This window comes from Podarcis bocagei, assembly GCF_964188305.1.
Source record: "Podarcis bocagei genome assembly, chromosome: 3".
In the NCBI taxonomy this organism is placed as follows: domain Eukaryota; kingdom Metazoa; phylum Chordata; class Lepidosauria; order Squamata; family Lacertidae; genus Podarcis; species Podarcis bocagei.
The window spans coordinates 59,182,169-59,205,321 of NC_138127.1; the positions used below are offsets into that span (position 1 = coordinate 59,182,169).

General features: G+C 44.9%; 1 protein-coding gene across 3 annotated transcripts in view; it reads right to left on the reverse strand.

The window, feature by feature from the left end:
- The window catches only part of UNC93A (unc-93 homolog A), a 30,759-nt gene extending 8,686 nt beyond the window's left edge, over positions 1 to 22,073 (reverse strand). Inside the window, exons 1-7 of one of the 3 annotated variants that reach the window (XM_081188261.1) lie at positions 21,917 to 22,073; positions 14,773 to 14,974; positions 13,797 to 13,978; positions 12,379 to 12,608; positions 10,372 to 10,500; positions 6,940 to 7,151; positions 4,818 to 4,953 (exon numbers count right to left, since the gene is read on the reverse strand). In XM_081188261.1, coding sequence (XP_081044387.1) covers positions 4,818 to 4,953; positions 6,940 to 7,151; positions 10,372 to 10,500; positions 12,379 to 12,608; positions 13,797 to 13,978; positions 14,773 to 14,859 — 976 coding nt within the window. In that variant the 5' untranslated portion in view covers positions 14,860 to 14,974; positions 21,917 to 22,073. Of the gene's footprint in view, positions 1 to 4,817; positions 4,954 to 6,939; positions 7,152 to 10,371; positions 10,501 to 12,378; positions 12,609 to 13,796; positions 13,979 to 14,772; positions 14,975 to 15,049; positions 15,217 to 21,916 lie in introns of those variants that run through there. The other 2 variants (XM_081188260.1, XM_081188262.1) reach the window with 2 other exon arrangements.
- Positions 22,074 to 23,153: the final 1,080 nt, after the last annotated feature.

Below are 23,153 nucleotides of genomic sequence, written 5' to 3' on the forward strand. Positions count from 1 at the left end.
AACACTGCCCACAAAACGTATATACAGTTTAAACTGGATAAGTGGCTGAAAGCTACGCAAAAGGAGGACTCTCAGCAGGTGTTATTTAAAAGGAAGACTTTCATAGGTTTTGATATCACCTCCTTTTTACCAACATATTTCTCTATTTCCTTTTTCTTTTTCCTTCTCTTTCTCTTTTCTCCTGGCTCTATTCCCACTATATCTGCTCCCTTCTTTGTATATATATCTGCTCCCCCCCTTTCCTATTCTTTCTCTCTCTCCAGCCCTCTTGGGAAAACTTCTTTAAATTGGTGGCAGAGAGTGAAGGCCACGCATGGTCACCTTACCCAATTTGTAATAAGTTGCAAATACTTTGGTTTATGGTTAAAAGGCAGACGAGACCACTGGAAGGTGTGGGAGAGAGATTGGCTGATTAAAACAAACTTATTGCGGGAGAATCAGCAACAGCAATCTCATCTGCGAGAATTTAAAATATACCGGGTGCATTCTCAGTTAAACATATAAGACTGTGAGCCCGTTAAGGGAGAGCTACAGCAATTTCAGGCGTATCTATCATTAAGGAAAGGGGTGAGGGACGAGAGGAGAGGAAGGATGATGGGTAAAGACGGGAAAAAGATAGCAGGAACGCCAACAGATAGGAAAACTTCAAGGCAAGAGGAAATAAGAGACCTGGATGCATTATGGTTAAAAATAAAAGAAGAATTTAGACAGAATGAATCACATATGGAGAAAAAGTTAGGAGAGATGCAGGAATCTTTTGATTAAAAAATGGAGGACATAGTAGGGGAATTATCAAATAAAATAAAAGACCTAGCAACTCGAACGAAATCCTTAGAAGACTCAAATAAAAGAGTGCAAAGAGAATTGAAAGACCAGAGAAAAGAGGTTGAGAAACTTAAAGAGAACTTTGGGGAACTGAATAAGAGTCAGGATCAAGTTCTAGACAATTTAGCCATGATAGAAATGAAACAAAAACAGTCAAACTTAAAATTCAGAGGAGTAGGGGAGGAAAGAGAAGAAGATATTAAAGGAAAAATGATTAAGGAAATAGCGACATGGTTAGCCCTGACAGAATAGGAGGTCGAACAAACGATAGAAAACGCTTTCAGAATTAAAATAAAAACTAAACAAAACAGAATGAAAAAGATTCCAGGAGACTGTTTAGTGATTTTCAAATCGGCTGAGATGAGGAATAGAATCCTGAGAGAAAGTTATCAGAGGAGACTGGTAATTGATGGAAAACCAATTATCATCTTCAAAGAAATTCCAATCAGGCTCCTTCGCAAAAGAGAGGGCTACAAACAAATAGTCAACACGCTAAAAAGGAATGGTATAAAACATAGATGGGAATTCCCAGAGGGGATTTCTTTTTTTTATAAAGGGAAGAGATTTAAGATTACAGAAAGCCAGGAAGTTAGTAAATTTTTACGCAGATATGAAAAAGATTTCGGGGAGTCAGAGGAGAGAGCTGGAGGAAGAGGCGCAGAGAGAGAGAGGAGGGATGGTTCAGGAAAGGATGGGAGGGGGGGAGGGAGGAGGGGCAGTGGGAGGGGGGGAGGGGACGAGGAAGAAGAGGGGGAGGAAGAAGAGGGGGGTGAGGAAGAGGAAGAAACAGAGGACAAACTTACCCGAATCTAAACTAGCTAAAACTTTAATCGGTAAATTACTGACCCAACAATGAACCTAAAAATTTTAACATGGAATGTGAATGGTATGAATGAAAAAACAAAAAGGAATAAAATTGTAAATGTGTTGAAAAAGAAAAAATTGGATGTCAAGAGACTCATGTAGCCAGAAAGCATAAGCATGTATTAGTAAATAAGAACTTAGGATCAGAATTTATAAACTCCACGACAGAGAAGAAAAGAGGAGTAGTAACGTATGTCAATGAAAAATGGGAACCCAAATTGATCTATAAAGATGAAGATGGGAGAATACTGGGGGTCCAAATTAATTTCCAGGGGGAAAAGATTAACGTGGTAAACATCTATGCCCCAAACTCAAACAGAGCAGAGTTTTTCAAAAAACTAGAACAAGTGTTGCTAGAATTTGAAAACAATAAAACGGTGCTATTGGGAGATTTCAATGCCGTCCCGATATTGGGAACGGATAGACAAACGGAAAGGGGAAAACATAAACAAGGGAAGTTACCGAATTCATTCCAAGATCTAGAAGAAAATATGGATTTAGTAGACGTATGGAGGTACAAGCACCCAACAGAAAAACAATTCACTTTTTTCTCTGAAGTACACCAAAGTTGGAGCAGAATAGACCAAATATGGATCTCGAGGGTTCTTACTTTAAGGACCACAAAATGCGAGATACAACCGAGAACCTTTTCTGACCACGGCTCGATAACATTAGAAATAAAAGGGACTACCCAGGGAGGTTTTAGATGGAGACTGAATGAATGGTTATTAGATGATGATGAGGTCATTGAGAAAGCCAAAGTCACCTTAAAGGAGTACTTTGACCTTAACCTTAACACTGGAACAAACATAGAAGTGGTGTGGGACGCCAGTAAAGCGGTCCTAAGAGGCCTTTTCATCCAGCAAAATAATTATAAGAAAAAAATAAGACAGCAAAAGAAGGAAGAAATTTTAAAACAGCTTAAGGAGAATGAGAAAAAGCTAATAATAAACCCAAAAGATGAACAAAGTCTCCAAACAATAAAATTATTACAAACTCAATACTCAATGTTAACGAATCAAGAGATTGAAGCCAAAATAAAGACAATGAGACAAAGATATTTCGAGTCAGCGAACAAAACCGGAAAATTTTTAGCGTGGCAATTAAGGAAAAAACAAAAACAGAATGTGATAAATAAGATAATGGTAGGGGATGAACTGATAGCGGACCCAAAAAGAATACAAAAAAACTTCCTCAATTTTTACGAGTTGTTGTATAAGAAAGGAGAAGAAGATCCAATCCAAATAGAACGGTATTTAAAGAACTGTAAAGGGAAGACCATCTCAGAAGAAGAAAGACATCAATTAAATAGACCCATAAACATGGAGGAGATTCAAAATGCGATAAAAAAAACAAAATTGGGGAAGGCGCCAGGGCCGGATGGCTTATCGGCTAAATATTACAAAGTCTTGGGAAATCAACTGTCAACCGCGTTATGTGACACTATGAATAACATCCTGGGAGGAGGGAAAATACCTGAGTCCTGGAAAGAAGCCTTTATAACATTAATTCCTAAACCAGATACAGATAAACTGAATATTAAGAACTACAGGCCAATATCCCTGTTAAATAATGACTATAAAATTTACGCTGACATCATGGCAAACAGATTGAAAAAGTACTTAACAAATTTAATTCACAAAGACCAAGCGGGGTTTTTACCTAACAGATTTCTGAAAGATAACGTGAGGCACGTTATCGATTTAATAGAATATTTGGAGATTAAAAATGAGATACCGGCAGCTTTAATCTTTATAGACGCAGAAAAGGCGTTTGATAACGTCTCCTGGTCGTTTTTGTTAAAAACCATCGAAAGGGCAGGGATAGAGGGCGAATTCCTGAAAGGAATACAGGCGATATATTCAAACCAATCTGCCAAGCTGGTTATAAATAACAATCTTACAAGTAGATTTAAAATTGAGAAAGGAACGAGGCAGGGGTGCCCCCTCTCCCCACTTTTGTTCATAATGGTTTTGGAAATCCTGGCAAATAAGATAAGATCAAAGCCAGAGATACAAGGGATTAAAATAGGCTCAAAAGAGTACAAACTAAAAGCTTACGCGGATGACTTGATATTATCTTTGGGAGAACCGCAAGAAAGCACCAACAAAGCCCTGGAGATAATAGAGGAATATGGGAGATTTTCGGGTTTTAAATTAAACAAAGTGAAAACAAAGATGCTGACAAAAAATTTGGATAACGACGAAAAGGAGAGATTAGAGAGGAAATTTGGAATTAAAGTGGTTAAAAAAGTAAAATACCTAGGAATTTGGCTTACATCAAAAAATATAAATCTAATTGAAGATAATTATTCGGTAACATGGAATAAAGTTAAAAAAGACTTGGACGTGTGGAGCAGAGTTAAACTCTCTTGGTTGGGCAGGATGGAAGCTATTAAAATGAATATATTACCCAAGATGCTGTTCTTATTTCAAAATATTCCAGTCATAAGAGGACCCAAAATATTTCAGGGTGACATTGATGATTGTGTTCTGTTGGTGCAAGGATTTTCACTTATGCAATGGAACTCTTTCTCCTTCCCTCATGCACACTCTGTGCTCTCTCCAAATCTGCCCCGGAGGGTTCGGAGAACCCCCAGAACACATTTAGGGGGTGCACAGGGGGAGGAGAGGGGGGGAACATTTTGTTGCACAATAATAAATCTTTTCCTGACAGAATGTGTTTGTTAGTATTACATTGGATACAACCCTTAGTCCTCAATGGACTGTTTTGGGGTCCTCACCCTCAATATTATTTTTTATCCCCCTGCAAACCAGCTCTGCTGATACCACTCTCTTGTGTGAGACTAGTGCTGTTTTGACTGCTTCAGAACTGGCACCCAGAGAATTGAGATTGCTATTAGTATATGTGATTCATGAGTTGAGAACCACCTTCTGCTGTGTTAGAAATGCTGAGACTTTCTCTGAAGTGACTGAGCAAACAGACATATTTGAAATTCAAATTGGCCAAGACTGTTTCATTCCCAGTAATGAGAGGAGAATCCTCATCTGGACTGATCATGTTTTTAGCTAGTTCTTCATTAAATTATGCCCCCTGCCTCTTAGTATGAGCACACCCAATTTTTCACACTAGATGAGCCCCCCGGTTCTCTGTTAGCCTTTACATACCCATTGCAAATAGAATTTTTCTGCCAGTAAATTGGGAAATCTTCCCAAAGAGCAGGGAGCAGAGTGAATTTGCAGCCGAGAAGCAGATCATCACATAGCCGACAAAATTTATCCCAAGGGCACAGGTCACATAGGACTAGAGAAAAAGAGAAAGACACACAGGCGCACATGGCATTATTATTCAATGCAGCAACGTTGTTTCTGTCATCTGAGGCTTAGGACTTCGTGTCTCTTTCTGAGTGGTGGGTGAATATTCATACAGAGAAGATGCGATCTATAAAGCACAGCTCTGTGCCTTGCCGTAGGGCCTCCAGATTTAATGTGTGTGCCTGCTGTGCAGTGATGGAGTTGAGAGATGGGGGGGGGGGAGATAATTTGCTCATGTGCCGTACATATTATCAAATGCTAAAGCAGCAGAAGAACTGGGGATGTGTAGGGAGAGGAGTTGACACACAGCGCTTCCAGGCTGTCACTCTTTTGGGGTGGGATTCAATCACATACCACCAGTAAGTTCAGGTTGGGCAACAATAATTGATTTGGAAGGTCTTGCATAACATGCCTGCTTTCCCCAAAGATGGGATTTTTTGCAGTAAGGAAAGTGATGGGTAAATGCACTGGGAAGTGTGGATCTAGGATAACACTTGCCAGTAACATCATAAACAGGCTGCCTGGAAGTGTCCACAAGGTAGATGATTGCAACCATATGAGTAACTCTTTGGCTTCCTGGACATTAGAGTATGATGCATTTAATCAGATGGAGACCACAGAAGCAATATGCTAGTACTAAAAATATGGCTAAGATCTGCATCATTAAAACAAAAAAGCACCATAAGATCTGCTTGTATGCTCACTTATAGCTACCACTAAGCTCACATTCACATTGTATCTTTTTGATACTGTACCTGTGCATGCCCATGCAGGGTATGCAAACTGTCAGCCAGCTAGATTTGTGCGACTATAGGGCTGTTTAGGAGGCAATGCAAGGGCTACCCAAATAAGAAATACCTCTGTGATTTGCAAGGCACTCTGGGTTGGAGGACAATATGGACAATAAATCAATAAAGCAAATCCATCAATATGGCAGGCAGAAAGATGCCTTTCTCCTCTAGGCTTGATGCCAGAGACATGGCCGGCAGAGAGGAATCTGCAGAGGGGGACGAAGAGGCAGAGGGAAATAGAAACTTGATTCTTTCACACAACGAAAGTGAGGTAAGCCCTTCTCGCTCTGGAACGCTGCCTGTGAGTTTTTGCAGCAGCACAGAGATGAAGGAGCAGGATGCAGGCGGTATGAGGTAGTTGGATTCAACTCCAGAGGAGGAGGAATTGGCTGCACCCGAGTCTCCAAGAAGTAGGAGGCGGAGCAAGCGATTAGAACCAAGGAGGACCAGCAGGAAGCGAGGGCGGGCCTGGGGTATAGCTGGCCTTGGGAAGGGCAGGAAGCCAGTCGAGTCAACTGACTCCGACAGTGAGGAGTGAGCTGTGGGAAGCTTGGATTGCTGGAAGCCTGTTATTGCTAATAAAACTCAACTAGTTAAACTGTCAGCGTGTCGTGTCTTGTATGAGAGAAGTGACCTGACACGTGACTTTTAACCCATGGCAATTGCTCCTTGTATCAATGTTTCCCCATTCAGATCCAACTCCCTCTGATCCCTGCAGCACCGAGTGGTTGTCCGCTCCCTCTTTCCCTCAGCAGGTCACATAAGTACATAACAAGAGCATCATAAGAGCCAAAGGCCCATTTAATCCAGCACCCTGTTCTCACCCTGGCCACCCAGATGCCTATGAGAAGCCCACAAACAGGACCTGAGTGACAACAGGACCTTTAGAAAGTATTGGAGCCACATGGGATTTATTTGACTTCTGGTGGCACATGATTTTCATCAGGTCTCTCTGGTCCCTTGGTGGACCTCCTGGTGTGTTTTGTTTGATTCCTTCTCTTCCTGGCTAATGGCATCTAAAACACTTTCTTCACTGACTCCAGAGGCTTCTTCTCAGTAGGGCATCCATCTGTAGTGGGAGTTGGGACTCAAGAGTCCCGAGTGTCCCATGAACATTTCCCCATGTATTCATTGAAGAACTCAGGGCAGGTGATGTCACAACCACATTTCGCTCGCGTTCCTACCTTGGTGTAGTCGCCAGCAAGGAATCCTTGTTCAAACCCGCTGTACATGGTCAGGGGAATCAGGAGACACTGGCGTTTATCTTTAAGATGCCGCAATGTTGCCATGAAAGTGAAGCACAAGGAAGGTGTCTCCATTTTCTCACCCTCTGCTTGGTCGTCTGTGATCCGATCCAGAAAAATAGCAACTAGCAACACAGCTAGCACCCCACTGCCTGGATGCATTGGAATAAGAACCAAGTCCCAAAGTGACAAGCAATTCATAGATTTATTCTCAGAGCTCAGTTATGGGTTTAGAATACTCAGTCAATAAGTGTTTTTAAATTCAGCTCTAGAGGCCAAGAGAGTTTAAATAAAATCAACTGTTTTGAAGTCTCTGTCTTCAATATCAGGGCATCCACCATGCACAGCAAACTGCTCTGCTGTGTCATTTGTGCTATGGCAGCTGGAAAAACCAACTGTGCTGTTGCATAAGACAGATTTCTTACCCTTCCAGGTTAGGTCAGAGGTTAAAGAGAGATCAGCATGGGGGCACCATGATTGCATCTGTCAACATTGCCTCTAGATGAATTTGTTTCCTGAGCCTCTGGCTTCAGAATTAGTGACAGTCTTTTCCAAAGCACATGTGAAGAGGGAAATTATACTATGGAACTGGAATGTTAGACTTTATTTCATTAACTGAGGCCTGAATCACTCATAGGCCATACAATTTACAATTTACAGCGGAAATGAATATTCATGATACGCCAAATTTGCTGAACTTTCCTGTTAAGTTCTGAGCGGGAAAATTCATATTCAAAATCTGAATCAACAATTTGGAAGATGAAATCTTGACCCGAAAAATTAAAATTTGAAGGCTTTGGAACTGTTAGTATTTTCTGACAGTTATAATTTTGCCCAGGGGCCTCTATCATAACCAGTCCTAGATTTTGCAGATTGAAAGCTGTCAAATACTAAAAATCACTGAATGTTGTTTATCAAATGCTGTAAGATTTTTTAAGTGAGTTACAAGACAGCGATCAAAAACAGTTAAATTATATTGCATACCATAAAATACTGTCAAATATGATATATTACAAATGGTTTTCCAGGGAAAAAAAGCACATCAAGGGGTTCTTAGATCATAAAATCAATAATGGCAGACAAAGGTCCATGAAATACACTTTGCCCACCACTCCTTTTCTTCCTCTGCAATGACCATCCAAAGTGAAATGTTGGAGATGATCTGGTGCACACCTTCTATGCTATATGTTAAAGCTTTAACAGCTAACACTTTAACAGTTGTGGCTTTCCACAAAGAATCCTGGGACATGTAGTTCACTTCTGTTTACCTAGGCATTTGATGGCTAAAAGACATTGTTCCTGGCACACCTGAGATAATAATAATAATAATAATAATAATAATAATAATAATAATAATAATAAAAAAAATAAAAATAAAAATAAATTTTATTTATATCCCGTCCTCCCCAGCCGAAGCCGGGCTCAGGGCGGCTAACAACACTAAAATAGTGCAACATTATAAAAACATCAAAGAATTAATTAAAATCAAAATTGATGGCAACCATAAACTAAAGTATTGTAAAGATTGCCAAAGGAGGGAGTCAGGATGCGCCCTGACCAAAGGCCTGGTGGAACAGCTCTGTCTTGCAGGCCCTGCGGAAAAATGTCAAGTCCTGGAGGGCCCTTGTCTCTTGTGGCAGAGCGTTCCACCAGGTTGGAGCCGCAGCCGAAAAAGCCCTGGCTCTAGTTGAGGCCAGCCTAACCTCTCTGAGGCCTGGGACCTTTAAGATGTTTTTATTTGAAGACCGTAAGTTCCTCTGTGGGGCATACCAGGAGAGGCGGTCCCGTAGATATGAGGGTCCTAGGCCGTATAGGGCTTTGAAGGTTAAAACCAGCACCTTAAACCTGATCCTGTACTCCACCGGGAGCCAGTGCAGCTGGTATAGCACCGGATGAATGTGATCCCGCAGCGAAGACCCCATAAGGAGTCTCGCTGCGGCATTCTGCACCCGCTGGAGTTTCTGGGTCAGTCTCAGGGGCAGCCCCACGTAGAGCGAGTTACAATAATCCAGTCTGGAGGTGACCGTCGCGTGGATCACAGTGGCTAGGTCAGGGCGAGAGAGGTAAGGAGCCAACTGCTTAGCTTGGCGGAGATGAAAAAATGCCGCCTTTGTTATAGCTGCAATCTGCGCCTCCATGGAGAGGGAGGTATCGAAGATTACACCCAAACTCTTAACGGACGGTGCTGGCACTAATTGCACCCCCGCAAGAGATGGGAGTTGCCCCCTCAATCCCATATCGTCCCGTCCCAGCCAGAGGACCTCTGTCTTCGAAGGATTTAACTTCAACCGGCTCCCACGTAACCATCCAGCCACAGCTTCCAAGCATCTGATCAGTGTGTCTGGGGCCGAGTCAGGATGGCCATCCAGCAACAGATAGAGTTGGGTGTCATCAGCATACTGATGGCAGCCCAGCCCAAAACTTCGGACAAGCTGGGCGAGGGGGCGCATAAAGATGTTAAAAAGCATCGGGGAGAGTATCGCACCCTGGGGCACTCCACACACCAAGGAGTGGCGGGATGACAGTTCCCCCCCAAGCGCCACCCTCTGTCCCCGACCAGAGAGAAACGAGCGCAGCCATTGAAGGACTGTGCCCTGGATCCCCACGTCGGCAAGGCGGTGGTCCAGGAGTTCGTGATCGACCATGTTGAAGGCTGCTGACAGGTCTAGAAGAATCAGCAGCCCCGACCCGCCTCGATCCAGTTGCCTGCGGAGATCATCTGTTAGGGCGACCAGAGCCGTCTCGGTCCCATGACCAGCGCGGAAGCCGGACTGGAATGGATCCAGAGCCGATGTTTCATCCAGAAACCTACCAAGCTGTTCAGCAACCGCTCTCTCAATCACCTTACCCAGGAATGGAAGATTCGAAACTGGGCGGTAATTGGATAGATCTAAGGGATCTAATGAGGTTTTCTTTAAGAGCGGACGCACCACTGCCTCCTTCAGTTCCCCTGGGAATGTCCCGGTGCCAAGGGACAGATTGATGATATCCCCCAGGGGGGCCTGCACCTTGTCTGGACACGCTCTAATCAGCCAAGACGGGCACGGGTCGAGAGGACAAGTGGTGGGCTTTCCAGCTCGGAGGAGTCTGTCCACATCGGCTGGGGATATCCGGTCAAAGTGGTCCAATACTGGACCCGAGGACAGTCGAGGGGCCTCCAGTTCCTTTATTGTATCCAAATTGGCAGGGAGGTCATGGCGGAGCGACAGGACCTTCTCCGCAAAAAAGCTCGCAAATGCCTCACAGCTGTGTGTCAAATTATTATTTAAATTTGGCTGTCCTTCGAGGGACGTTAAAGACCTGTTCTTAGGTGATATCAACTGAAATAGCAAGCAAACAGCAAACAAACAAATGGTGTCTGGAAGCACCTACCTGTGTAGATTCCCAGCAGAGTGTAGATTAAGGTATCGTGTGGTTTTTTTTGAGCCACAGTGCTGTTTGTAGCATTTACCCCTGTGCAATGTTCTGCACCACAGCACAGATCTGCGCCTGAGTGTTCCACTAGGCCATAGGAAAAAGAAAAGAGCAGTGGTTGTTAGTGGTCAAAATCAAGACCATAAATTCAAGCATACATCCGCAATGGTTTTCAAGCTGTGCTCCAAAAAACCCTGAGGTAGGTACTTCAAAATCTGATCGAGGTTCTCATCACCAATGAAATCAATAATGGTGGACAGGCTGCTTGAGAGGCAATAGTGGAACATGTCCAGGAATCCTTTGCAACACAGAGAAATGCCATAGCCAATTGACAGGGTTCCTTTAGTGGACAAATCCACGTGGAAGCAGCTGCTTGAGCAGCAGGGCATTTGATGTGCTCCATCAGTGCATAACTGGTCACCGTTGTGCCCTCTGCACTTCAAAGATCAGGACCATCTAAACTGCCCTTTCTGGTCCTATAAGTTCTGACAGTGCCGTAGGGAGCTCACTTGGACTGGCATGAACAACAGTGTAAAAGCCAGATACAGCTTCAGAGAATGCTACTTCTGTTCATTAAGCTTTGCTATTTCATATAGTATTGGTATTTCGCAGTTTCAAAGTAACCGTGCCTTTGAGCCATGATCAAATGTTTTGATCCCTTGCCAGTCTTCAAGGACGTTACCAGCATTTTCTAATCTCCTAGCAGTAACTTTTGGTTTGGTCAGCCAGTGGAGTTTTATCCCCTTAAACTAGCTTAAGACTGCAGCTGTGGGACAGGCTTTCCCTCCCTATATAGTTCCGGTGGCATTTAGCCCTAATCTGTCCCTTGAGGCAGCCTGCTTTTATTGTTATCCCTGGATTTGCTTTTAACCAGCCTACTCCACCTGGCCTGAGTTAACAACCACTGCCCAATTAATCCTTTAACTCCTGTGCTGAACACACACACACACACACACACACACACACACACACACAAATAGAAGACAAACCCATAGACTGAATCATTAGAAGACCTAGAATATCAAGTTGGAAGGGACCCAAACCTCCTGCAATGCAGGAATCTCATCTAAAGCATCCATGACAGGTGGCCATCCAACCTCTGCTTAAAGACCTCCAAGGAAGGAGAGTCCACCACCATCCGAAGGAGTCCATTCCACTAGACCTCTTCCCAATGCTCTAAGAAGTTGTCCATAGGAACTGCAAACTGGGCACCCATGCAAATAAGAAAACAATCCTTTAACTGGGTTTAATAGTTTAGATCCTCAGATAGTTGAACAGGAGGTATTTTCCTGCCCTCCCTCCCCTGCAGCCACACTGAGGGGTGGTGGTGGTATCAGAATGCCCTCCAGAGTGATGTGGCTAGGTTATGCGGGCTGCTGGAAGAGGGGAGAATCACGCTAGGCTTTGGTTATTCCATTATCCTTAAAATTGCATCTATACTACTATATCTGACACAGTATCACACTTTTTAAAAAAAAAAATTATGAAAAAGTGGTTTTATTTATCAGTAGCACTTCCAAAGGCAGATATAGGCAAGGACGTGGTACCCTGTGGTAATATCATAAAAATGTAAGGCTGTCATCGCGTAGCCCTCATTGGAGGATCCAGAATCCTGGATTTTCATGAAGTCAGAGTGAAAAGGTAGTTGCAATGTGCGAGAGGAGGAAGATGCCAGAGGTTACCAGGAGGGTGGTTTGTGCGTAAGGGCAGGGTGCACAAATGGAAGAAGTAGGATGCAAGGACATGGGAGCGAAGGGGAGAGCAGGTGCAAAGCAGGACTGTAGAACAGAAGAGAGAAGCAGCTTCAGAAATGGGGCTGGGAGGGTGAGAGTTCAGCAGTGGCATGGGGTGGGGTGGGCAAGCTCTAGGTGGGGTTCGTATGGGGGGGGAATGGCAGGGGAGCTGACAAGTGGTGTAAGCAGGGACACAGCCCCTAGGGTGTGTTTGTGTGCATGTAATATTTACCTTGGTTGGGAGTCTGCTCAAATACAAGGGATGATATAAGATTTCCCCATACTCCAGAGGACTGGAATATCAGAAAGAATATTCCAAAGTACTGGTTGACAATATCTTTCCCAACTTTCCCTGCTTTCCGAGCATATGAGTTTCCAGCGATGGTGAGATATGTGCACTTGGCTGACCAGAGTGGTGCTCCTCCCAGCCCCAAGATCATCGATGTGGGGATCAGTGTGTACCTGCAAAAAAACCACGTTATTTAGATATCTCTTTTACGCTGCTAGCATTCTTGAAAGAAAGGCCAAAGACAGCTTGTTACATCATTAAATTCAAGATGAATTGCTCAAATGTTTACCCCTATACTATAAGGAGACGTATTCATGTGATATAAGAGCCGTAAGGAGCTAGATTGTATTGAAGGTTTGCTGTTAACTCCCTGCTTATCATATTTTAAGCAATATTCAGAATTCATGTTTGTCTAATACATGATAGATGGAGACCTCAATATGCATTGGACTTTTCACCAGGAAGTTTTTCCCCAGGTCTAGGAGGCTGGGCATAATTGTGTATCAGGTTCATTTCAAGTTAAATGGGGTTGGGGGTTTGAAATAAGCTCATGCAGCTCTCAACAGAGTGATTTGAAAACCACAACATTAAAGCTGCACTCATATACCCAATGGAACCATTCGGCACATCTCTGCTAAAAGGGCTGGGTCAGCTTTGGGATTCTTTGGAGCAAGAGGAACACCATTCTCCAGCCTTCTCTCTGTGTGTCTCATTATAATGGACTCTAGTCCAGATTAGGGGTGGTATCAATTCTGACCACAAAACAGTCATAAAGAAGCCTACTGGAAAGAGCTGTTTCTCTCCCTTGTGTGGATGCATATTTTGGAGGCCAGTTTGTATTGGATGGTCACAGGGAAGCTCCTGCAAATGGAAACAGTGGCTGCGTGGCAATGGCCCACTCCCTAGTGGCAGCCATAATGTGGACAGTGGCTCACTCTGTGGCTCGCTCACATTGCGTTATGGGATATTTCCACACCACTGTGAGATATTGCTGGCAGGGACCCAGAAACCACCCACATTATAGAAGCTGCTTTACATATTACAGCAGGTTGGGGGACCTGTGGCCACCCAGATGTTGCCGGACAACAGCACCTGCCATCCTTGATGATCGACCGTGCCAGCTGGAACTGACAAGTATTGGAGTCCATCAACATCTGGAGGGCTGAGGGCCCCCACCTCTGTATTGCAGTCACCACAAAGAATTAAGATATGAAGATTTTCTGCTCATATAATCCCCCTCGCCCAACTTGGTTTTCAGCCTTGCAGTGATGCCACAGTCGTTCTATGGACAAAAGTCTGGCTGCTGATGGAAGTAGACCACAGTCCCACAGATCGCATCAGAAGTAGGCTAGCAGCATTACCAGCTGGCGTAGAAGTTCCCCAAAGAGTATGTGATATAGCAGCACATGGAGCCCACAATGGTCCACTTGCACCCAAGCTTCTTAATGAGGATCGGTGGGAGAAACATGGAGGAGAGGATAAGGGCTGCATAGACAACACTCAGAGAGGCAACTCCCAGGCCTTCTTGAGAGTGGAGGCTGCTCTATAGAGACAAAATGAAATGGAATCAAAAGCTTTGCAATAAATAAGGGGACTTTGACTGACTGGCGTGGGTGGGAGAGAGAGAAGTCAGCAAGTCCTTAAGACAAGGACTTAAGTGGAGCAAACACTGCAAAGGACTAAGGATAATATGGAGAGCAAGAGAGACATGCATGACACCTTGAGCTCATTGGAGGAAGAAGGGTCAGAAATAAATGCAACAACAACAACACAAAATATGAAAATAAGTTAAAAACCATTTTTAGAACAAATGTCCAATGAGGACATGACAGAAGTCTATAAATTGATGCATGGTGTCAAAGAAGTTGATAGGAGGGAGAAAGGTTTCTCCTTCTCTCATTATATCAGACTCTTCTAGCTCCGATTGGTAGGAGGTTCAGGGGAGACAAAAGAAATGAATAATTTGATAATGCAATTCACTTATAGAAGGAGTGATGGCCACTAGCTTAAAAGAGAACTAGGCAAAATCATGGGAGCATTGTCTCCCAACAGCTATTAGCCATGATGATGATGTTGAACTTTCATGTTCAAAGACCACATGCCACTAAGAAGAAACAGTGGAAGAGGGCTGTTGACTTCCAAAGGTCTCTATGGTGCTAGACTAGACAGACCCTTAACCTGATCCAGAAGTTTCTGTGATCTCTAGGGATTTCTCTTCTGTTATGGAAGACCCATGCTACCTTTCACTGGGCTAGCATCCCTGTTGCATTATATCCCCACAGATCATCTTCAAAGATACCCCCTTAAAATGTACACTCCACGACAAGGTCCACCTACCTGCAAGCTCTGGAGCCCTCCATAAGCAGTAAATAGAAACAAGAATCCAACCGAAACCAGAATAATATTCTTCAGGTGCTTCTCCATTTTTGGGTCCCACAAGATTTGTTTATTGCAAGGTTTTAGGTGTTCACTGAATCATTCCAGATGAGGAGTTCAGGGAAGGGGGAGAAATGACAGCCAAGCAACAACTTTGCTTCTCCTGTAATGCAAAAATGTCAAGTCAACCATCTGGGCTAAAGCCAATGAACTTTACCTTCTCCAGCATTGAAAATACTTCAAGAACTTGTTACTTATTCACTTGTTTTGTTAGACGAAAAGGGTTTTAAAGATGACTTGATTATTTGCATAATTTGTGCCCTTTAACACCCAGTTACAAAGTGTGTTCAATAGCAATAGCGTTTTTCATATTGCTCTTTCGCAACGTAACAGTGCGAAGAGCTGGCACAGAGGAATGAATGCCTTTTGAGTAGCATGTGGGTGGGATACAGTTACAGGTTGGCCATAAAGGGAAGTGACTGAAAGGTCACTTGGAAGGCCTGATTGCTTAATTGCTTACAAGGGAGGTATCGTACCTGTTATTAATCCAGAATCTTAATATGACAGGGTAACAGGGCACTGTCATTCCTTCTGGGCAACAACCACTGCAGATTCACTGCATGCAAAAATAAGGATAGTCCATGAAATCATAATCTATCTCCCTCTCCTGCAACTAGGGGCAGGCCAGTTTCAATTCCTCACTGTTTCTCACTTTTCCAATCTTAAATTCAGTTCTCTACTTTTCCAGATCAGTTTGAGATTATTATTATTTTTTAAAAATAAAAACTCTCATGAAAATCCATCAGCATTTTAGTACAAATTTCTTCCAGTGCACAGTTTTGCTAAGCATGTACTATGCATGTTTGTATGTTGTTTTCACTAATATATGTGTTTTATACGCACTATGCCCTAGTATGTGCATTTTTGTACATAATATTTGGCTGGAGAAAGACACTGCAAAATTTTGAGAAGTGTGATTTTTGAAGGATGCCTGTATTTTATTTCCCGTATTGTTTCGAAAAATGCAAATTAGATTAGTTTTTCTTTAAACGTGAACTGGATGAAAATTATTCCCTGTTTTTTTTGGGGGAAACCATGTGCTTTCAATGTGTGGCACATGTGTGTGTGAAAGTTATTCATTGGGAAGAGCCCCACCTGCTCCAGTGCCATGCCCTCCATTTTTGGTGTTTAGACTACAACTGCTGCTGCTTATTTAGCCAAAATGACACACACACACACACACACACACACACACACACACACACCACACACACACACATGGTATTTGCAGGCTAGGGGGGGAATTTTGAGCCCTGCAGAAGTACAAAAAAATATTTAGAGAGAAACAACCCGAAGGGGGGGGGAACCCCCCCAACAGCCCACTAGAGCAGGCATAGGCAAACTCGGCCCTCCAGATGATTTGGGACCAGAACCCCCATCATCCCTAGCTAAGAGGACCAGTGGTCAGGGATGATGGGAATTGTAGTCCCAAAACATCTGGAGGGTTGAGTTTGCCTGTAGAGACTGTATGCTCATTGGCTTTGGAATGCTGACTGTTGGGGGTCCAGCAGGGCAGATGAAAGATTGGTGGGGAGGGAAAATGGAATGGAGGGGCTGGAAACCTGACAAGGAAGTGCTGTACCCCACACTGCAATATTTTGTTGTAGGCTCTACTTGTTCATAGATTTAACTATTCCATTGTATCTTTCAATCTTCTAAAGCAGGTGTAGGCAACCTAAGGCCCGTGGGCCGAATGCGGCCCAATCGCTTTCCCTGTCCGGCCCACGGTCGGTCCGAGAATCAGCATGTTTTTACATGAGTAGAATGTGTCCTTTTATTTAAAATGCATCTCTGAGTTATTTGTGGGGCCTGCCTGGTGTTTTTACATGAGTAGAATGTGTGCTTTTATTTAAATGCATCTCTGGGTTATTTGTGGGGCATAGGAATTCATTCTTTTTTCCCTTTCAAAATATAGTCCAGCCCCCCACATGGTCTGAGGGACAGTGGACCGGCCCACGGCTGAAAAAGGTTGCTGACCCCTGGTCTAAAGGAACAGTGTTTGTAAACAGTGGCACCAAAAAGTCTATGAAATGGAAGGAATAGCAGTCCTGCCCACTTTATGCATTGGATAAAGTGGCCCCAAGCCCACAAACAACTATGCTGCAATAAATTGACTAAGTGTTTAAAGTGCCGCAGGACTTTTGGTTGCTTTTGCAGCAACAGACTGGCAGGAATTTCCTATACAGGGTGGAATCTCCTTGGGGAATACCAAGCAGCCAATGAAATAGCCACTAGAGGGCAGCACGGTGTTGATTTTCAGCAACGCAGGCGGAATGGTAAAGAAAATCAGCCTTCGCTCCAATATTTGAGCTTCCAAGATGAGGCAGGACTCCGGAGTTTCCTTTGGTTGCAACTACATTGTCCAAACAGGCAAAAAGCAGCTTTCCAACCAGAGGATACCCTGTTAATACATCGTTAAAGTGACTTGACATGTTCTTGCTCCCTTCTCCCATTCAACAGCTGCTGCTTTGAGAGAGTGGGCAATGAACTCAATGACACCACGACAGCCCAAATGTTACTCTAGAGATGTGTGTGCGGGAGATGTGGGCTGGTGGCAGCCACATGTTGGAGGGCTTAAAAAAAAAGGATTAGGCAGGTTTGTGGAGGGTAAGACTATTGATGGCCACTAGCCATGACAGCAGTGCTCTGATTCTGTACTTCTGAGTACCAGTTGCTGGAAGCTGCAGGAAGAGAGTGTGGTTTTGTGCTCACGTCCTGCTTGTAGGCTTCTCGCAAGCATGTCATTGGCCACTGTGAGAACAGGATGCTGGGATAGATGGGCTTATGTCTCCTGAAGTTAAAAGGTAAAGGGGACCCCTGACCATTAGGTCCAGTCGTGGCCGACTCTGGGGTTGCGGCGCTCATCTCGCTTTATTGGCCGAAGGAGCCGGCGTACAGCTTCCGGGTCATGTGACCAGCATGACTAAGCCGCTTCTGGCAAACCAGAGCAGCGCATGGAAACACCGTTTACTTTCCCTCCGGAAAGTACTTGCACTTTGATGTGCTTTCGAACTGCTAGGTTGGCAGGAGCAGGGACCGAGCAGCGGGAGCTCACCCTGTCGTGGGGATTTGAACCGCCGACCTTCTGATCGGCAAGTCCAAGGCTCTGTGGTTTAACCCACAGCACCACCCGTGTCCCTCTCCTGAAGTTAGGTCCTACCTAAATCTGCTTTGTCAGGGATAGGCACCCTCAGACCTGGGAGCCAAATGCAGTCCTTCAGAACTCTTGGCCTAGCTATGGGGACTCTGCCAAGCAGCCTGGCCTCACCCCTAACTGGCCCTCCTCTGACCTTTTTCTCATGATTTTGTCTGTCTGGCATGTGTGCTTGTAACATGGCAATATGTCGTGCTTGCCTGGATGAAGAATGTAGTCTGACTACACAGGAGCAGTTCTTACCGTGCACAGAGTAGACAGGTGAGGGAATGTAAAACATAGGAGGAAAGCACACTCCCAGGTCAAGCAACGATCCAGGGAAGGGCAGACAATTTAGAGATCCTTCCTGCACCAGTGGTCCAAATACTCAAAAGTGCTTGGAAAACAGTTCACCAAATGGCCACAGAGGGTCCTGAATCTTCCTCTGGGATGTGAAAATGAGCTCTTGCTTGGGGCAGGACAGGCTTCAGGGAGCTGGTATTGTATTACATTCCATCAAAGTGAGGCATAAACTGTGATGGACAATTCCCAGAGATTCCCCAGGTGAGTGACATCTCTGACCCTTTGGGCTGATACCGGCGGAGTGGATCAGTTTATCCTCTCGAAATGCTCACAAAACCAGGGCAGTGAAATTCCACAGTGTAGATCAGAGTCTTAGAGTCTTTGCTGCTTCCCAGGACATGAAAGCTCCCCCGCCCTCCATCAGCACTGTTTGGCAGCTGATTTGAGATCAGTCTGGCTTGCTCCATATCTCTGTCCAGGGAATGGATTTTCCAACTCCCCATGAGTCAGTTCCTTCTTAGGAATGTGCAGCGTCTTTACCACAGAAATCTGATAGGGCTGGCATTTATTTATTTTTTAAGTTTGTACCAAGCTGTGAACATGTTCCATAGGCCTGCTACTTATCAGTCCTGACACCCTTTCATTCTTTCTGTCAGGGCACCTAAGATTAGGTTGCCTCCTAAGAACCAAACAGGCGTTCTGTCTCAGTCTCAGGTCTTACATACATAGGGAATTCAAAAAATGCCCCATTAAAAGCTCTCATACCAAGAGAGCGTAGAAGTGAGAGGAAAAGAGAGAAGTCATCGAGATTAATGATCCCAAAATCAAGGAAGTTCATCTTCACTTAGATTTTTGTTTTATAGGAACGTAACTGTGTCCCAATTCCCCCAAAGATCCAGCTTTCCTTTTTATAGCCTTATTTGAAAGATTTCACAATTTTGTTGTTGCGCTTCCATTCTTTACGTGAGCGCACTGGTCGCATCAGCAGCTGTTAGGGTTGTTTCCAATGCTGCCGTCTTGCTAGCGCAGCTGATTTCTGCATGCAGAATGTCATTCCTGCATTGCAGAGGGTTGATCTAGATCAGTGTTTTTCAACCACTGTTCCGCGGCACACTAGTGTGCCGCGAGATGTTGCCTGGTGTGCCGTGGGAAAAATTAAAAAATTTGAAAGATTTTTTTTTAAAAAAAGTCAAATTTTCGATTGGGGCGCCGTCCCTGGAGGGAGGCGGGTGAGTCGGGCGGCGAGAGGCGGGGCGGCGGCGGCGAGGAGAGGCCGCCCAGCGCGGGGCTCTCGCCGTCTGCCTGCCTGGCTGCCTGCGAGCTCGGCGGGCAGCGCCTCCGTCCGCAGCGCCCGCCTCACGGCTCTCATTCCCTGCCCCTGCCAAAGCTCACCCAGCCAAGCCGCGCTCTCCTTCCTGCCTCGCTTTGCTGCCTCCTCCCCCCCCACCCCCAAAGCTTGGAGGTTCCCCGGCGCCGGCCCGCAGGTTTGACCCCCTTCTCACACCTGTTCACGCTCCTTGCACGGAATGGGGCGGATGGGGAGGAACGGGGCTCGCCGCTGCCTCCGCTCGCCCTCCCCCCCTCCGCCGGTGGTTCCGCGATTCTTGGCTTTTTGGCGGTTGGCACAGAAGGAAGGCAAGGGGGAGGGGAAAAAATTGAAACTTACACTTTCGTGCGTCCCTCCCGGCGTGACGCTGAGCGCTGACATCACGGGGCTGTAACGTTTCTAATGGTGGTGTGCCTCGAGATTTTTTTCATGAAACAAGTGTGCCGTTGCCCAAAAAAGGTTGGGAAACACTGATCTAGATGGCCCTTGGGTTCCTTCCAACTCCAGAGTTCTACAATTCTATGATCTAGTAATCTTCTTTTCAGCAGTGCTCACTTCAATCTTCATTTCTTTTTACCTTCTGGAAAGACTGTGGAAGCATGTAGACAATTAGGTAGACTCAGTGTGGCTTTGGAGTGGCCACAGCTCCAAGGGGCAATCTTTTTGATCAAAGGCAAAGACCCATCTGATATGAAAGTCTATCGTTCCCAGAGCAAGCACCTACTTTGAAAAGGGCTACGTGACTCAAGACAATCACATGGCCCCAGTACATGTATCAGGAGAAGAAACCACAAGCTTGTGTCAAAACAATGCCATCTTCTATTCATAATCTTATCCTGGTGTTCATTCAACTACAGGATGAGAGACTGCTCTCATTGGTGAGTTGCACAACCGGTCTTCTTCACTCCTTCACCCTCTACATCTCTATGTTGCTGTGGTTTTATATTTACTCGTCTCTCGCCCCCTCAAAGAGCTAATTATGAATGGTTGTTTCCTTACTGGTGTGCTTATTCTTGGAACACTTTGTCCAGAGTTGTGCCACACTCATGATGCATACAGGCTGCTGTGCCTATTTCCCTCTGTGTCTTGGAAAAAAGGAAGGGTGCTATATTTTTCCTGCCCCAGGAGAAAATGGAAATGTTTGCAAGGTGGAGATTTGGGCACAGTTAGGTTTGATCTGTGTCTGCTTTTTGGAGTCAGGTCCCCCCCCCCCAACCTATATCCTTTGAAAAGCACGCTTAAAAGAGGTGTCTAAAAAGTAAGTGCAGCCAAACCCTGCAAGGGTCACTGAGGAATCTCACAAGCTGACATGTTTTCTCTCTGACATGTTTGTGTATTTGGCTTTCATCTACAATGTTTTATTTCATGCTTTAGGTTGTAAATTGCTTTGAGGATTTTAAATATATATATGTATAAAGCTGTATATAAGTGATTTAAATAAATAAAATCAATTATGTTGATAAATCCATTGTTGCAGAAAGCAAAACCAACCAGAATGGCTCTTGAGATAAGCTAAAATGGACTGTGGGGGCAGGGGAATGGATCCAGAAAAACCAGCCATCTGGAAATTCCCTCTCATCTTCCTCCAAATGTAAGATGTGTCCTGCTGGATCGGGGCAAAGTCCCATGTACTCCAGCACCCTCTTCTCAGAAGGGCTAGTCAGATACTTATAGGAAGTCCACAAGCAGGACCTGAGGGCAACAGGTCTCTCCCCTCCTGAGTTTCCAGCACCTGGTCCTCAGAGGCACACTGACTCAGACAGTGCAAGTAAAGTACAACCAACACAATAAGTAGCCATTGATAGCCTTATCCCCCATGAATTTGTCTTCTCAAGCCATCCAGTTTAGCCATACAGCATATGAAACCCAACCCTCACTCCCTTTATTCCGTCCCATGTCCCATTTCAGCATTCTGTTCTGCAGTAGCTGCAGCCTTCCTAAAGCTCTCTAGCCTAGAAGTGCCCATTCCAGCTGGCAATGGCTCTCCAGGGTTTAAAGCAGGAATCTTATCTAGCTGTGCTTCCTGATCCTTCTAGCTTGGGATGCACAAGATATTGAACCCAGGATCTTCTGCATGCCACCATGTGATCTGTCACCAACCAATGGGTCTCTTTAGTGAGGTGGAGACCTAGTTCTGTGGCAGACCCCATGTAAGCGGAGCCTCATTTCCACCTAGGGCAGAGCCTGAAGAACCTGCAATATATTGCACACACTAAACAGCAGGAAGAACCCTCGGGTTTTCTTTCCTTCTCCCCCATTCCAGTGTATTCAGTATGAGTTACCTTTGAAAAGCCTTCTCGCTAACTGCAGTCACAGCCGTGATGGTAGGCCTCCCAGGATGGTGGCTCAAGAACCTGCCTTTCTCAGGATTTGGCAGCACCTGTTCTTCCGAGGCTCAGCACTGCCATCTCCTAGGTCACCCCAAAGCAAAAGGCCACTTCAGGAACATCCTACCAGTCTCTCGTAAACCGCATTGCATAACTTCATTTTGCATTTTTCCTTAGCTGGAAACACCTTGTGAGACTCTCAGTTCCTGGTGCACACCCACAAGGAGAAGAGCAAGAACACTGAGTGTGTCACTTGCAATGTCCACATCCTTCTTTCATGAGCTATATATGTCACAGGCAGTTCCCGCATGTCTGCAGGATCAAAGAAGGACCGTGGAACAAAATGGCTTGGTTCTGGGAGAAAGGTAATGTATCCAATACACCTTACCTTTTCTTCCTTTCCCACCCAGTAGCTTGCTAAGGGTTTGCCAACACAAGGGTGAAGATGCCATGATATGCAGGCTGCCTCACAAAAACCAGGAGAAGTTTAGTGGGCTCTGTAACCCACACATCTTTGCTATAGGAGTGCATAGCCTTGGCCCATGGCTCTGTTAACAGAAGACGAGAGCATCAGCCACCCCTTGAAACAGTGTTATTATTATTATTATTTACAATAGTGATGCCCTCCCCTCCCAATTAACATATTGTTACATGCCACCCCAATCTCTGCTGAGTGGTGCGAGATTCCAGGGGTCTTGGTACTCACCCAGGGTTTATGTTTCCTTTGGAAAAATGAGGCACAGCAGAGACTGAAGTGTCTTTATGAAATATGGTTTATTTACACATGAGCCTACTGTGGAGAAAGTTCAGAGCATTCACATCTCAAGAAGGCCTTGCTTCCTTTAGAAGTGTGGCCATGGATTCCAGGGCACCATCTCTGTGTCTCTTCCCCAGCTTATCTTAGCTAGCCTGGATGGAGTTCTGTACATTTCCTGCTTCTTCTTCCCGGAACTTCTTCCAAACGCAAGTCCCCCTTTTGTTTATATCATCACCTACTGTCACCCTGGCAACCCCTGTTTACCAAGCCTGATGCAAAATAGCACTTTCCCCTGTTGTTTACCACAGGCAAACTGTAATCCTACACCAAAGCTACTGGCCTTTTGTGTTACTAGCTAAGACCAGGGCCCAGGGAGGCTTCACCCATTTAGCTGTCTCACACTGAATCCCTCAGTGGCCCAGTCTGCTTTCTTTT